Source organism: Salmo salar, chromosome 23, assembly GCF_965601325.2.
Source record: "Salmo salar chromosome 23, fSalSal1, whole genome shotgun sequence".
Taxonomy (NCBI): Eukaryota; Metazoa; Chordata; class Actinopteri; order Salmoniformes; family Salmonidae; genus Salmo; species Salmo salar.
Window position 1 is genome coordinate 43,346,159 of NC_138313.1, and position 16,342 is coordinate 43,362,500.

Below are 16,342 nucleotides of genomic sequence, written 5' to 3' on the forward strand. Positions count from 1 at the left end.
TGTAAATGTAAGATAATTTCAGAAACAGATAACTAATTGAGGAGAGTAGACTATGTACTCTGTTCTTCAAAGCTGAGGGAGCTGTCTTGACACTGAGCAGACACAAAATGCATCCCCATTTAACTGCAGAGTCATCCACAGCACAGCACACACAGAAACTATACTGAACAAAAATATAAACGCAACATGCAACACTTTCAAGGATTTACTGAGTTTCAGTTGTTATTAGGAATTCAGTCAATTGAAATAAATTCATTAAGCCATAATCTATTGATTTCAAATGACTGGGCAGGGACGCAGCCATGGGTGGGACGGCGAGGGCATAGGCCCACCCACTTGGGTGGCCAGCCAATCAGAATGAGTTTTTCCACACAAAAGGGCTTTATTAGCTGTCCGGGTGGCTGGTCTCCGACGATGCCGGATGTGGAGGTCCTACGCTGGCGTGGTTACATGTGGTCTGCGGTTGTGAGGCCGGTTGGACTTACTGCCAAATTCTCTAAAACGACTTTGAAGGCGGCTTATGGTAGAGAAATTAACATTCAATTCTCTGGCAAGACCTCTGGTGGACATTCCTGCAGTCCGCATGCGAATGTAATGATCATGCTGTTTAACCAGCTTCTTGACATGCCACACCTATCAGGTGGATGGATTATGCTCACTAACAGGGATGTAAACAAATTTGTGCACAAAATTTGAGCGAAATGAGCTTTTTGTGCATATGGACAATTTCTAGGATTTTTTATTTCAGCTCATGAAACACGGGATCAATACTTTACATGTTGCATTTATATTTTTGTTCAGTATATATGAAACAGTCCTATTGTTTTAGTATTTTAGTATTTTTCTCGTATTGACCCTGTTGTGGGTACGGAGCCGGACTGCGGTCCACCTATTGAATATAGCTGTTATAAATCCCTTAAAGTGGAACTGAGATGGTTTTAACTACTTTGCACATATGAAACAATCAGTTATTCATAATATCAGTAAAAAATAGCAAATTCCCAGTTTATTCTTCAAAACCAACTTTTAAGAGGTTTTAAAAATAGGTTATCTTTGGCAACAAATCCTGTGATTGTTGGCAGAATAGATGGATGCAGTTCAATGCATGATTAATATAATTCACCAATAGATTTCTTCATTGTCCCAACATATTGCTATCAGGTTGTAAATCACTGTCACGTCCTGACCATTGAAATATGTTATTTTCTATGGTAGAGTAGGTCAGGGCATGACAGGGTTTTTTCCCCCTATGTTTTCTATTTCTATGTTCAGGTTCTAGTTTTTTATTTCTATGTTGGGGTTTTGTTTGGGATGATCTCCAATTAGAGGCAGCTGGTCCTCGTTGTCTCTAATTGGAGATCATGCTTAAGAAAGGTGTTTTTTCCACCTGGGTTTGTGGGAGATTATCTTTGAGTCAGTGTATGTTTCACCTCTGCGTCACGGTTTGTTGTTTTTGTCTTTCAGTTTATTTATGTATTGCATAGTTTCACAGTGTAAATAAAATGTGGAACAACACACACGCTGTACTTTGGTCCGCTTCTCCTTACGACAACCGTGACAATCACAGCTGGCCTGGAACATTGCTTGCTGCCACAACCCATTCGGGATGCACAGTTTCAGTTTCAATGACTCAATATTTTGAACAAAAACGGACAACTTTTTAATTAAGGCTGGGAATGTCAATACAATCGAACTAGCAAGGGCAATGATCACAACTCAGTCATAACGTGGCTAATAGGCTAGCTTACGTAATAATAGGCTAGTCATAACGTGGCTAATAGGCTATGTGTCAAACAAGGACACACAAAGGAGTATAAATGAGTCAACACTTGAGTCATCCATTTTATGAAAGGACAGTCTGATGCGCTTGCATCAGTGAATTCAACTTCAATTGCGCTGCCTTCATGTGTCCCGTTTACAGCGCACAGTGGAGGGAAAGTGTACAGACACATGCCACAGTCCTAGCTAGGCTACTAAAATGTTGCAGTCTGGCCTCGGTTTTTAAAGCTTGACAATTAATTCACAATTTATCTAATAAAATAAAACCTGCAACAGAGAAACATGTAGGCCTTTAATAATGGCTAATTTGAATATAGGCCTACTAGCTCCGATTGGCTATGGCACACCGGTCTGCGTAGGCACCGGTCCTGGACAAGACAGATGTTTTTATTAGGTTTTATCTACTGCAGTGTCTATTAATTGTCCAAACGCACGGCCGCTTTCCCACACTATATTGCGCTAGAATTTTCACAAATGCCTTACTGTCATTGGCAAGCATTCTATGAAAGTATGAAAAATGACTAAGTGCTTGCTTGTTAGATTCTTTTTGAAGGTGTCATATCCTCCCTGGAGGTGTATAGGAACATATTTTAATAAGATCTCATGTTGCTGAAATGCTGTCAGTTCTACTTTAACAGTGATGTTTATCTATGTGCACCACATAACAGCTTGTATAATGACCATGACCAGCTACAGTGTAGCGTACTGTACCTGACATCTTCTGTGCAAAGCAGTACACGTCATAAGTCTCGTTGACCTCTCTCAAGCCGTAGGTTCGCACTCCCGGGAACTCCTCCTTGTCTCCGAAGCAACCCTCACGAGGCTCATGGATGGGATACCTTGAGTAGATCACGTAAGATGGCAAAGAAAAAAAAATGCATACACGTCACGCCGTCAATAAGTTTATTTTTAATCCCAAATGGTTATAACATGGCTTTGCTGAATGCCAACCCATGCTCTAGAATAACATTCCCCACAAAACCCTTCAGGGCTGTACTAATTTCTTAATTTTTACTGTACTGGATATCCCCACTGGGTACCAACACATCAAGATGGTTTCCCTAAAACAGTAACGACAGTACACAGTTTAGTATATCACAATTACCTGACTGTTTGGTCAGAGAGCCACCCGGCGTCACATTGGTGGAAGCCATCGTCAAAGGCAGCCTGTAGTTGTGCTGGGGTGGCGATGGTGGCACTGTTCTGGATACAGGCAGCCTTGGCCCTCTCAAAGTTCAGAGTGTAGCGCGTGGAGACGGCTCGGTAGTGGAACACAATGCCTGGAGAGGAGAGAACACATCGCCCTCACCGTCATATTATACTGAGTATTATTCCATTTCAGAGGATTGGCTTGTGTTTAATAGGATGAGTAAGAGGATGTTTGACATGGTTGGGGTCAATTCCATTTTGATTCAATCAATTCTGAAAGTAAACTGAAATTCAAATTCAAATTTTTCTCAATGATTTGGAATTGGAATCAGTTTACTTCCTGAATGGATTGAATCGAAATGGAATTGACCCCAACCATGTCAAAATCCTTTTCTACTGATTTACATAAGATATGTACTCACTGTGGAGGAGTTTCATACACGTTCATAGCACATTATACACTTGGTGGTTCGAGCCCTAAATGCTTATTGGCTGACAGCCGTGGAAAAGCCCTTAGCAATGGTACTTTGGCCATATATCACACCTCCTCATGCCTTATTGCTTAATTATACAATACTCTTCCCCATATAATATAATATTAAAAATTATAATAATTAAGCAAACCACGGAATTTGAATTTCTGTTTACTTCCAGAATGGACTGAATCGAAAGAGAATTGACCCCAATATCCCTGATATTTGGTTTAGGTGCATACCTTGAACCTGGATGTCCACCCAGTCATAGTTATTCTCGATGCCGTGCATGACCTCACAGCGGTAAGTGCCCGAGTCCTTGGCACGCAGTTCTGTGATCTCCATGGTGACGTCGGTGGGCACCAGCGGGTAGTTGACCATGGTGACCCGGTCTAGGTACTCCGTCTCCACGTGAACTTTGCCCTCTGACGCCAGCAGTATGAGGGTGGCCTTGCCCTTGGTGACGTAGGTCCACTTGATGCGGTGGGACAGGGGAGTGACAGTGGATGTGCCGGGGTCGTTGACCATGTTGTCCTGGAAGTAGCAGGGCACCACCACCTTGGTGCCCATCAGAGGGTGCAGCGCCACCTCCACGGGAATGCTGACACTCAGGTTACTGTCGAGATCTGGGGTGGACAGTTTGAGATACCTTTTTTTTTTTTTTTTTTTTTTACAACATATTTGCATCTACTTGGATGGAAGACACTTTCTAACTGTCACACTGCTCATGAGTAGAACACGCAGGAAGATGTTTGCGCGAAGTGAAGTAATATGGTGGATGTAGTGGCTGCTTTGTTTCAGTAAAGTGGAGTCATGTCATCTGCCTGCATTATTCCAAACCCTATCAAGAGAGACTAAGAACCTTTCTACTTTTACATTTGCCGCCGGCGGTGGTCAGTAGACGTACACATACAGTATATAACAGGAGCTCCGCTTGAATAACTAGAACTGCAACCTTCCCCTGTTTGAATGCAACGCATCCTTCCATTGGTCCTTCCTGGATGTGGATTGGATCTGATTGGATGAAAGCAGTGGGAGTGCGAAAGCTTTCTTCCACCCATCTATCTGTGTTTGATCAGTGATCAATAATAGTGATGTACGATTACACATACCGCCGGGGTCTTCAAATGATATAGTTGAGGTGATGAAGGGAAGACACACACACAGTAGGAGCAAGGTCATCATGGTTGACCTGTTATGGAAGAAAGAACTATCAATAAAACAAATGGTTGTCTGAAATGGTTGACTGGTTGACTGAAATGAAATATTAAAAAAATTAATGAAGCAAATGAATGAAAACATTTTTGGTTGTCTTGTCAGATTTGGTGAGGTGCTGTAAGTTAGTCTGATCAGACTGAGTTCTCGTCTAGGGAGTTTTTCCTGGACACCGTGCTTCTACATCTGCGTTGCTTGCTATTTGGAGTTTTAGGCTGGGTTTCTGTATAAGCACTTTGTGACATCAGCTGATGTAAAAAAAAAAGGGCTTTATAAATACATTTGATTTGATTCTGACCAAATGAAACAACCTTACACATTTACTATAATGACTTGTGAATGAAAATATTATTGATTAGCCAATGGCTAGATATTTTTTGATGGGTTTCGAAGGTGTGTAAAAAACCTTAATTAGACAACAAACGCTTGCTGTTCTGTGTTTGAATGATTCCAACTGGTCTGGTGGGAAAAGTTTTAGCAGAGAGTTTATTCATTCTCCCATACACCACAGCTCCTATTCTCCGTAGGCCCACCATATTCACACAGGCAAAAGTCTACTGTATATCAGTATAGGCTGGTTGTGTACTGTGTGATACCAAACCCTTGTATATCAGTATAGGCTGGTTGTGTACTGTGTGATACCAAACCCTTGTATATCAGTATAGGCTGGTTGTGTACTGTGTGATACCAGCCCTTGTATATCAGTATAGGCTGGTTGTGTACTGTGTGATACCAAACCCTTGTATATCAGTATAGGCTGGTTGTGTACTGTGTGATACCAAACCCTTGTATATCAGTATAGGCTGGTTGTGTACTGTGTGATACCAGCCCTTGTATATCAGTATAGGCTGGTTGTGTACTGTGTGATACCAAACCCTTGTATATCAGTATAGGCTGGTTGTGTACTGTGTGATACCAGCCCTTGTATATCAGTATAGGCTGGTTGTGTACTGTGTGATACCATACCCTTGTATATCAGTATAGGCTGGTTGTGTACTGTGTGATACCAGCCCTTGTATATCAGTATAGGCTGGATGTGTACTGTGTGATACCAGCCCTTGTATATCAGTATAGGCTGGTTGTGTACTGTGTGATACCAGCCCTTGTATATCAGTATAGGCTGGTTGTGTACTGTGTGATACCAAACCCTTGTATATCAGTATAGGCTGGTTGTGTACTGTGTGATACCAAACCCTTGTATATCAGTATAGGCTGGTTGTGTACTGTGTGATACCAAACCCTTGTATATCAGTATAGGCTGGTTGTGTACTGTGTGATACCAAACCCTTGTATATCAGTATAGGCTGGTTGTGTACTGTGTGATACCAAACCCTTGTATATCAGTATAGGCTGGTTGTGTACTGTGTGATACCAAACCCTTGTATATCAGTATAGGCTGGTTGTGTACTGTGTGATACCAAACCCTTGTATATCAGTATAGGCTGGATGTGTACTGTGTGATACCAGCCCTTGTATATCAGTATAGGCTGGTTGTGTACTGTGTGATACCAAACCCTTGTATATCAGTATAGGCTGGTTGTGTACTGTGTGATACCAGCCCTTCTATATCAGTATAGGCTGGATGTGTACTGTGTGATACCAGCCCTTGTATATCAGTATAGGCTGGTTGTGTACTGTGTGATACCAGCCCTTGTATATCAGTATAGGCTGGATGTGTACTGTGTGATACCAAACCCTTGTATATCAGTATAGGCTGGTTGTGTACTGTGTGATACCAAACCCTTGTATATCAGTATAGGCTGGTTGTGTACTGTGTGATACCAGCCCTTGTATATCAGTATAGGCTGGTTGTGTACTGTGTGATACCAAACCCTTGTATATCAGTATAGGCTGGTTGTGTACTGTGTGATACCAAACCCTTGTATATCAGTATAGGCTGGTTGTGTACTGTGTGATACCAGCCCTTGTATATCAGTATAGGCTGGTTGTGTACTGTGTGATACCAAACCCTTGTATATCAGTATAGGCTGGTTGTGTACTGTGTGATACCAGCCCTTGTATATCAGTATAGGCTGGTTGTGTACTGTGTGATACCAAACCCTTGTATATCAGTATAGGCTGGTTGTGTACTGTGTGATACCAAACCCTTGTATATCAGTATAGGCTGGTTGTGTACTGTGTGATACCAGCCCTTGTATATCAGTATAGGCTGGTTGTGTACTGTGTGATACCAGCCCTTGTATATCAGTATAGGCTGGTTGTGTACTGTGTGATACCAAACCCTTGTATATCAGTATAGGCTGGTTGTGTACTGTGTGATACCAGCCCTTGTATATCAGTATAGGCTGGTTGTGTACTGTGTGATACCAAACCCTTGTATATCAGTATAGGCTGGTTGTGTACTGTGTGATACCAGCCCTTGTATATCAGTATAGGCTGGTTGTGTACTGTGTGATACCAGCCCTTGTATATCAGTATAGGCTGGTTGTGTACTGTGTGATACCAGCCCTTGTATATCAGTATAGGCTGGATGTGTACTGTGTGATACCAGCCCTTGTATATCAGTATAGGCTGGTTGTGTACTGTGTGATACCAGCCCTTGTATATCAGTATAGGCTGGTTGTGTACTGTGTGATACCAAACCCTTGTATATCAGTATAGGCTGGTTGTGTACTGTGTGATACCAGCCCTTGTATATCAGTATAGGCTGGTTGTGTACTGTGTGATACCAAACCCTTGTATATCAGTATAGGCTGGTTGTGTACTGTGTGATACCAAACCCTTGTATATCAGTATAGGCTGGTTGTGTACTGTGTGATACCAGCCCTTGTATATCAGTATAGGCTGGTTGTGTACTGTGTGATACCAAACCCTTGTATATCAGTATAGGCTGGTTGTGTACTGTGTGATACCAGCCCTTGTATATCAGTATAGGCTGGTTGTGTACTGTGTGATACCAAATCCTTGTATATCAGTATAGGCTGGTTGTGTACTGTGTGATACCAGCCCTTGTATATCAGTATAGGCTGGTTGTGTACTGTGTGATACCAGCCCTTGTATATCAGTATAGGCTGGTTGTGTACTGTGTGATACCAAACCCTTGTATATCAGTATAGGCTGGTTGTGTACTGTGTGATACCAAACCCTTGTATATCAGTATAGGCTGGTTGTGTACTGTGTGATACCAAACCCTTGTATATCAGTATAGGCTGGTTGTGTACTGTGTGATACCAAACCCTTGTATATCAGTATAGGCTGGTTGTGTACTGTGTGATACCAAACCCTTGTATATCAGTATAGGCTGGTTGTGTACTGTGTGATACCAAACCCTTGTATATCAGTATAGGCTGGTTGTGTACTGTGTGATACCAAACCCTTGTATATCAGTATAGGCTGGATGTGTACTGTGTGATACCAGCCCTTGTATATCAGTATAGGCTGGTTGTGTACTGTGTGATACCATACCCTTGTATATCAGTATAGGCTGGTTGTGTACTGTGTGATACCAAACCCTTGTATATCAGTATAGGCTGGTTGTGTACTGTGTGATACCAAACCCTTGTATATCAGTATAGGCTGGTTGTGTACTGTGTGATACCAAACCCTTGTATATCAGTATAGGCTGGTTGTGTACTGTGTGATACCAAACCCTTGTATATCAGTATAGGCTGGTTGTGTACTGTGTGATACCAAACCCTTGTATATCAGTATAGGCTGGTTGTGTACTGTGTGATACCAAACCCTTGTATATCAGTATAGGCTGGATGTGTACTGTGTGATACCAGCCCTTGTATATCAGTATAGGCTGGTTGTGTACTGTGTGATACCATACCCTTGTATATCAGTATAGGCTGGTTGTGTACTGTGTGATACCAGCCCTTGTATATCAGTATAGGCTGGATGTGTACTGTGTGATACCAGCCCTTGTATATCAGTATAGGCTGGTTGTGTACTGTGTGATACCAGCCCTTGTATATCAGTATAGGCTGGATGTGTACTGTGTGATACCAAACCCTTGTATATCAGTATAGGCTGGTTGTGTACTGTGTGATACCAAACCCTTGTATATCAGTATAGGCTGGTTGTGTACTGTGTGATACCAGCCCTTGTATATCAGTATAGGCTGGTTGTGTACTGTGTGATACCAAACCCTTGTATATCAGTATAGGCTGGTTGTGTACTGTGTGATACCAAACCCTTGTATATCAGTATAGGCTGGTTGTGTACTGTGTGATACCAGCCCTTGTATATCAGTATAGGCTGGTTGTGTACTGTGTGATACCAAACCCTTGTATATCAGTATAGGCTGGTTGTGTACTGTGTGATACCAGCCCTTGTATATCAGTATAGGCTGGTTGTGTACTGTGTGATACCAAACCCTTGTATATCAGTATAGGCTGGTTGTGTACTGTGTGATACCAAACCCTTGTATATCAGTATAGGCTGGTTGTGTACTGTGTGATACCAGCCCTTGTATATCAGTATAGGCTGGTTGTGTACTGTGTGATACCAGCCCTTGTATATCAGTATAGGCTGGTTGTGTACTGTGTGATACCAAACCCTTGTATATCAGTATAGGCTGGTTGTGTACTGTGTGATACCAGCCCTTGTATATCAGTATAGGCTGGTTGTGTACTGTGTGATACCAAACCCTTGTATATCAGTATAGGCTGGTTGTGTACTGTGTGATACCAGCCCTTGTATATCAGTATAGGCTGGTTGTGTACTGTGTGATATACCAAACCCTTGTATATCAGTATAGGCTGGTTGTGTACTGTGTGATACCAAACCCTTGTATATCAGTATAGGCTGGTTGTGTACTGTGTGATACCAAACCCTTGTATATCAGTATAGGCTGGTTGTGTACTGTGTGATACCAAACCCTTGTATATCAGTATAGGCTGGTTGTGTACTGTGTGATACCAAACCCTTGTATATCAGTATAGGCTGGATGTGTACTGTGTGATACCAGCCCTTGTATATCAGTATAGGCTGGTTGTGTACTGTGTGATACCAGCCCTTGTATATCAGTATAGGCTGGTTGTGTACTGTGTGATACCAAACCCTTGTATATCAGTATAGGCTGGTTGTGTACTGTGTGATACCAGCCCTTGTATATCAGTATAGGCTGGTTGTGTACTGTGTGATACCAAACCCTTGTATATCAGTATAGGCTGGTTGTGTACTGTGTGATACCAGCCCTTGTATATCAGTATAGGCTGGTTGTGTACTGTGTGATACCAAACCCTTGTATATCAGTATAGGCTGGTTGTGTACTGTGTGATACCAAACCCTTGTATATCAGTATAGGCTGGATGTGTACTGTGTGATACCAAACCCTTGTATATCAGTATAGGCTGGTTGTGTACTGTGTGATACCAAACCCTTGTATATCAGTATAGGCTGGTTGTGTACTGTGTGATACCAAACCCTTGTATATCAGTATAGGCTGGTTGTGTACTGTGTGATACCAAACCCTTGTATATCAGTATAGGCTGGTTGTGTACTGTGTGATACCAAACCCTTGTATATCAGTATAGGCTGGTTGTGTACTGTGTGATACCAAACCCTTGTATATCAGTATAGGCTGGTTGTGTACTGTGTGATACCAAACCCTTGTATATCAGTATAGGCTGGTTGTGTACTGTGTGATACCAACCCTTGGGCAAAGTGGTAACATGATGTCAAAAGTCACTCTCCCATTCTCAAATATCACACACATGTTCATCAATGAATAAAACCCCTCTGTCCCTGGCACAGGAAAGGTTCTCAATGCAAAAATATATTTTTTTCTTGAATTTATACATCATATGAGGTCTTCATATGTGACCCTGCCTGTTGTATGTCCAGGGTGGAGGCAGGATAGAGGACAACCTTCCCCAAAATGTGCGGGCTGAGGGTGGATACTAAATAGGTTTCAACTCCCGAGCTACTTTCTGAATCTTTTGTGCCATTTACATCCAGTATCCTTACTGCTGTCATGTCCATTATCCTTACTGCTGTTACGTCCAGTATCCTTACTGCTGTTACGTCCAGTATCCTTACTGCTGTCATGTCCATTATCCTTACTGCTGTTACGGCCATTATCCTTACTGCTGTTACTACCATTATCCTTACTGCTGTTACGTCCAGTATCCTTACTGCTGTTACGTCCAGTATCCTTACTGCTGTCATGTCCATTATCCTTACTGCTGTTACGACCATTATCCTTACTGCTGTTACGTCCAGTATCCTTACTGCTGTTACGACCATTATCCTTACTGCTGTTACGTCCAGTATCCTTACTGCTGTTACGACCATTATCCTTACTGCTGTTACATCCAGTATCCTTACTGCTGTTACGACCAGTATCCTTACTGCTGTTACGTCCAGTATCCTTACTGCTTTTACGTCCAGTATCCTTACTGCTGTTACGTCCAGTATCCTTACTGCTGTTAAGACCATTATCCTTACTGCTGTTACGTCCAGTATCCTTACTGCTGTTACGTCCAGTATCCTTACTGCTGTTACGTCCAGTATCCTTACTGCTGTTACGTCCATTATCCTTACTGCTGTTACGTCCAGTATCCTTACTGCTGTTACGTCCAGTATCCTTACTGCTGTTACGTCCAGTATCCTTACTGCTGTTACGTCCAGTATCCTTACTGCTGTTACGCCCAGTATCCTTACTGCTGTCATGTCCATTATCCTTACTGCTGTCATGTCCATTATCCTTACTGCTGTTACGACCAGTATCCTTACTGCTGTCATGTCCATTATCCTTACTGCTGTTACGTCCAGTATCCTTACTGCTGTTACGTCCAGTATCCTTACTGCTGTTACGACCGTTATCCTTACTGCTGTTACGACCCTGGGGATAATGACTACCACCCTAAGGATAATAACGACGACCCTGAGGATAATGACCACAACCCTGAGAATAATATTCACAACCCTGAGGATAATAACCGCGACCCTGAGGATAATAACCGCGACCCTGAGGATAATAACGACGACCCTGAGGATAATAACCGCGACCCTGAGGATAATAACGACGACCCTGAGGATAATGCTCACAACCCTGAGGATAATGACCACAACCCTAAGGATAATATTCACGACCCTGAGGATAATGCCACGACCGAAGGATAATAACCACAACCTTGAGGATAATGCCACGACCCTGAGTATAATAACCACAACCCTGAAGATAATTAAAGTCTACAGGGAGGTCAGAGTAAATTCAAAGGTCATTCCACCCAATCAAATCAAATTGTATTGGTCACATACACATATTTAGCAGATGTTATTGAGGGTGTAGCGAAATGCTTGTGTTTTCGACTCTGTAGACACAACAGCAAACAATGTTGATGTCTAGAGGTCACATACACACATATATACATCCACACCGCATCACACTCCTAGACAAGCTCACACACACACGCAAAGTTTTATTAGAGATCTGACTGGGTTTTATTAAAGATCTGACTGGGTTTTATTAGAGATCTGACTGGGTTTTATTAAAGATCTGACTGGGTTTTATTAGAGATCTGACTGGGTTTTATTAAAGATCTGACTGGGTTTTATTAGAGATCAGACTGGGTTTAATAGAGATCAGATTGGGTTTAATAGAGATCAGACTGGGTTTAATAGAGATCAGACTGTGTTTTATTAGAGATCTGACTGGGTTTTATTAGAGATCTGACTGGGTTTTAATAGAGATCAGACTGGGTTTTATTAGAGAACTGACTGGGTTTTATTAGAGATCTGACTGGGTTTTATTAGAGAACTGACCGGTTTTTATTAGAAATCTGACTGGGTTTTATTAAAGATCTGACTGGGTTTTATTAGAGATCTGACTGGGTTTTATTAGAGGTCTGACCGGGTTTTATTAGAGATCTGACTGGGTTTTATTAAAGATCTGACTGGGTTTTATTAGAGATCAGACTGGGTTTTATTAGAGATCTGACTGGGTTTTATTAGAGATCTGACTGGGTTTTATTAGAGGTCTGATCGGGTTTTGAGCTGACCGGGTTTTATTAGAGAACTGACCGGGTTTTATTAGAGATCTGACTGGGTTTTATTAGAGATCTTACTGGGTTTTATTAGAGTTCAGACTGGGTTTTATTAGAGAGGAAACAATAAATGGTACATGACATGGCATATCACCAGAGCCCTAGGTCAGAGATAAACCTCCAGTTAAATCCTAAAATGAGCTATATTCTTTATAACTCCTCTTATTTAGGACAGTGACTTTCTCTGGAACTCTGAAAATGTCCTATCGCTCTAGGCCCTAGAAGGAGAGGGGCTTTGTCTTCCTGATACAGACGGACACGTTCAGATTCAAGATACGTAAGTGTAGACTTAGATGTCTGAAATGATGATTGATGGATTCAACCATCCAATGATTTGATATTAGCTTTCCAATTGATCTAGATGTAGTTCTGAACATCTGAGTAGATGTAGTTCTGAACGTCTGAGTAGATGTAGTTCTGAACGTCTGAGTCGTAGTTCTGAACGTCTGAGTCGATGTAGTTCTGAACATCTGAGTAGATGTAGTTCTGAACGTCTGAGTAGATGTAGTTCTGAACGTCTGAGTAGATGTAGTTCTGAACATCTGAGTGGATGTAGTTTTGAACATCTGAGTCGATGTAGTTCTGAACATCTGAGTAGATGTAGTTCTGAACGTCTGAGTAGATTTAGTTCTGAACATCTGAGTCGTTGTAGTTCTGAACGTCTGAGTATATGTAGTTCTGAACATCTGAGTCGATGTAGTCCTGAACGTCTGAGTCGTTGTAGTTCTGAACGTATGAGTCGATGTAGTCCTGAACGTCTGAGTATATGTAGTTCTGAGTCGATGTAGTCCTGAACGTCTGAGTCGTTGTAGTTCTGAACGTATGAGTCGTTGTAGTTCTGAACGTCTGAGTATATGTAGTTCTGAACATCTGAGTCGATGTAGTCCTTAACGTCTGAGTCGTTGTAGTTCTGAACGTATGAGTCGATGTAGTCCTGAACGTCTGAGTCGTTGTAGTTCTGAACGTATGAGTCGATGTAGTCCTGAACGTCTGAGTAGATGTAGTTCTGAACGTCTGAGTCGATGTAGTCCTGAACGTCTGAGTAGATGTAGTTCTGAACGTATGAGTCGATGTAGTCCTGAACGTCTGAGTAGATGTAGTTCTGAACGTCTGAGTAGATGTAGTTTTGAACGTCTGAGTCGTAGTTCTGAACATCTGCGTCAATGTAGTCCTGAACGTCTGAGTAGATGTAGTTCTGAACGTATGAGTCAATGTAGTCCTGAACGTCTGAGTAGATGTAGTTCTGAACGTCTGAGTAGATGTAGTTTTGAACGTCTGAGTAGATGTAGTTCTGAACGTCTGAGTAGATGTAGTTCTGAATGTCTGAGTAGATGTAGTTTTGAACGTCTGAGTAGATGTAGTTCTGAACGTCTGAGTAGATGTAGTCCTGAACGTCTGAGTAGATGTAGTCCTGAACGTCTGAGTAGATGTAGTTCTGAACGTCTGAGTAGATGTAGTCCTGAACGTCTGAGTAGATGTAGTTCTGAACGTATGAGTCGTTGTAGTTCTGAACGTCTGAGTAGATGTAGTCCTGAACGTCTGAGTCGATGTAGTCCTGAACGTCTTAGTAGATGTAGTTCTGAACGTATGAGTAGATGTAGTTCTGAACGTCTGAGTAGATGTAGTTCTGAACGTCTGAGTAGATGTAGTCCTGAACGTCTGAGTAGATGTAGTTCTGAATGTATGAGTAGATGTAGTTCTGAACGTCTGAGTAGATGTAGTTCTGAACGTCTGAGTAGATGTAGTTCTGAACGTCTGAGTAGATGTAGTTCTGAACGTATGAGTAGATGTAGTTCTGAACATCTGAGTAGATGTAGTTCTGAACGTCTGAGTCGTTGTAGTTCTGAACGTATGAGTCGATGTAGTCCTGAACGTCTGAGTAGATGTAGTTCTGAACGTCTGAGTAGATGTAGTTCTGAACGTCTGAGTAGATGTAGTTCTGAACGTCTGAGTAGATGTAGTTCTGAACGTCTGAGTAGATGTAGTTCTGAACGAATGAGTCGTTGTAGTTCTGAACGTCTGAGTAGATGTAGTCCTGAACGTCTGAGTCGATGTAGTCCTGAACGTCTGAGTAGATGTAGTTCTGAACGTATGAGTAGATGTAGTTCTGAACGTCTGAGTAGATGTAGTTCTGAACGTCTGAGTAGATGTAGTTCTGAACGAATGAGTCGTTGTAGTTCTGAACGTCTGAGTAGATGTAGTCCTGAACGTCTGAGTCGATGTAGTCCTGAACGTCTGAGTAGATGTAGTTCTGAACGTATGAGTAGATGTAGTTCTGAACGTCTGAGTAGATGTAGTTCTGAACGTCTGAGTAGATGTAGTCCTGAACGTCTGAGTAGATGTAGTTCTGAACGTATGAGTAGATGTAGTTCTGAACGTCTGAGTAGATGTAGTTCTGAACGTCTGAGTAGATGTAGTTCTGAACGTCTGAGTAGATGTAGTTCTGAACGTATGAGTAGATGTAGTTCTGAACATCTGAGTAGATGTAGTTCTGAACGTCTGAGTCGTTGTAGTTCTGAACGTATGAGTCGATGTAGTCCTGAACGTCTGAGTAGATGTAGTCCTGAACGTCTGAGTAGATGTAGTTTTGAACGTCTGAGTAGTTGTAGTTCTGAACGTCTGAGTCGATGTAGTTCTGAACATCTGAGTCGTTGTAGTTCTGAACATCTGAGTAGATTTTATTGTTGTTGATTTGAATGCAAGTACCGCACAACTACAAGCCAAGGAAACTTAGACCCTAACGCTAAGTTCACAAAAGGGAGGCCTCAAAGAATGTGATGAAAATCCCTCCCTGAAGAGAACTAGCTGCTCCCTAACACAGTTGTCATACACAGACACTCAACCATGGCCAAGCAAAACCTTATCCTTGGGTTTACTGTAGCCAACTAATATGCCTCTCTACAGGGAACCAATAAATCTGTTTCAAGGCAAAACCTCACCACTCAGAATGGCCAACCAAAACTCTACTGTTTCTCTCGACAGAGTAGCCTACCAATGAATTCACATGCCTTTAAGGCCATCCTCCAACCTTCCTGATGTAAGCTCCCACTGTGAGCCAGCCAGGCCTGGAGAGGTGGCCGTATAGGCCTTCTAACCCTTCTACAGTATCTCCATTCAGCCAGTGTGGTATGTTCCGTTCCCCAATGAAGTGAAGGCCAATAAGGTCCAGGTTTGCTCCTGCTGTGGTTGAGCCCTGTGAGGACACTACGGTTCTAAGATGAACTTAGCCTTAGCGTTTGGGAAACCAGGCCCTAGTCTGTTCCTGCTGTGCTGGGAGTGTGGATGAATGCAGTGCCCTGGGAGTGAGTTATGAATGCAGTGCCCTGGGAGTATGGATGAATGCAGGGCCCTGAGAGTATGGATGAATGCAGGGCCCTGAGAGTATGGATGAATGCAGGGCCCTGGGAGTGTGGATGAATGCAGGGAGCTGGGAGTATGGATGAATGCAGGGAGCTGGGAGTATGGATGAATGCAGGGCCCTGGGAGTATGGATGAATGCAGGGCCCTGGGAGTATGGATGAATGCAGGGCCCTGAGAGTATGGATGAATGCAGGGAGCTGGGAGTATGGATGAATGAAGGGCCCTGGGAGTGTGGATGAATGAAGGGCCCTGGGAGTGTGGGTGAATGCAGGGAGCTGGGAGTATGGATGAATGCAGGGAGCTGGGAGTGTGGGTGAATGCAGGGAGCTGGAAGTATGGATGAATGCAGGG

General features: G+C 42.5%; 1 protein-coding gene across 1 annotated transcript in view; it reads right to left on the reverse strand.

The window, feature by feature from the left end:
- Positions 1 to 16,342, reverse strand: part of LOC106584646 (aggrecan core protein) — a 32,839-nt gene that overhangs the window by 13,919 nt on the left and 2,578 nt on the right. The window contains exons 2-5 of the mRNA XM_014170139.3: positions 4,514 to 4,593; positions 3,644 to 4,027; positions 2,885 to 3,059; positions 2,491 to 2,618 (exon numbers count right to left, since the gene is read on the reverse strand). Coding sequence (XP_014025614.3) covers positions 2,491 to 2,618; positions 2,885 to 3,059; positions 3,644 to 4,027; positions 4,514 to 4,586 — 760 coding nt within the window. The 5' untranslated portion in view covers positions 4,587 to 4,593. The remainder of the gene's footprint in view (positions 1 to 2,490; positions 2,619 to 2,884; positions 3,060 to 3,643; positions 4,028 to 4,513; positions 4,594 to 16,342) is intronic.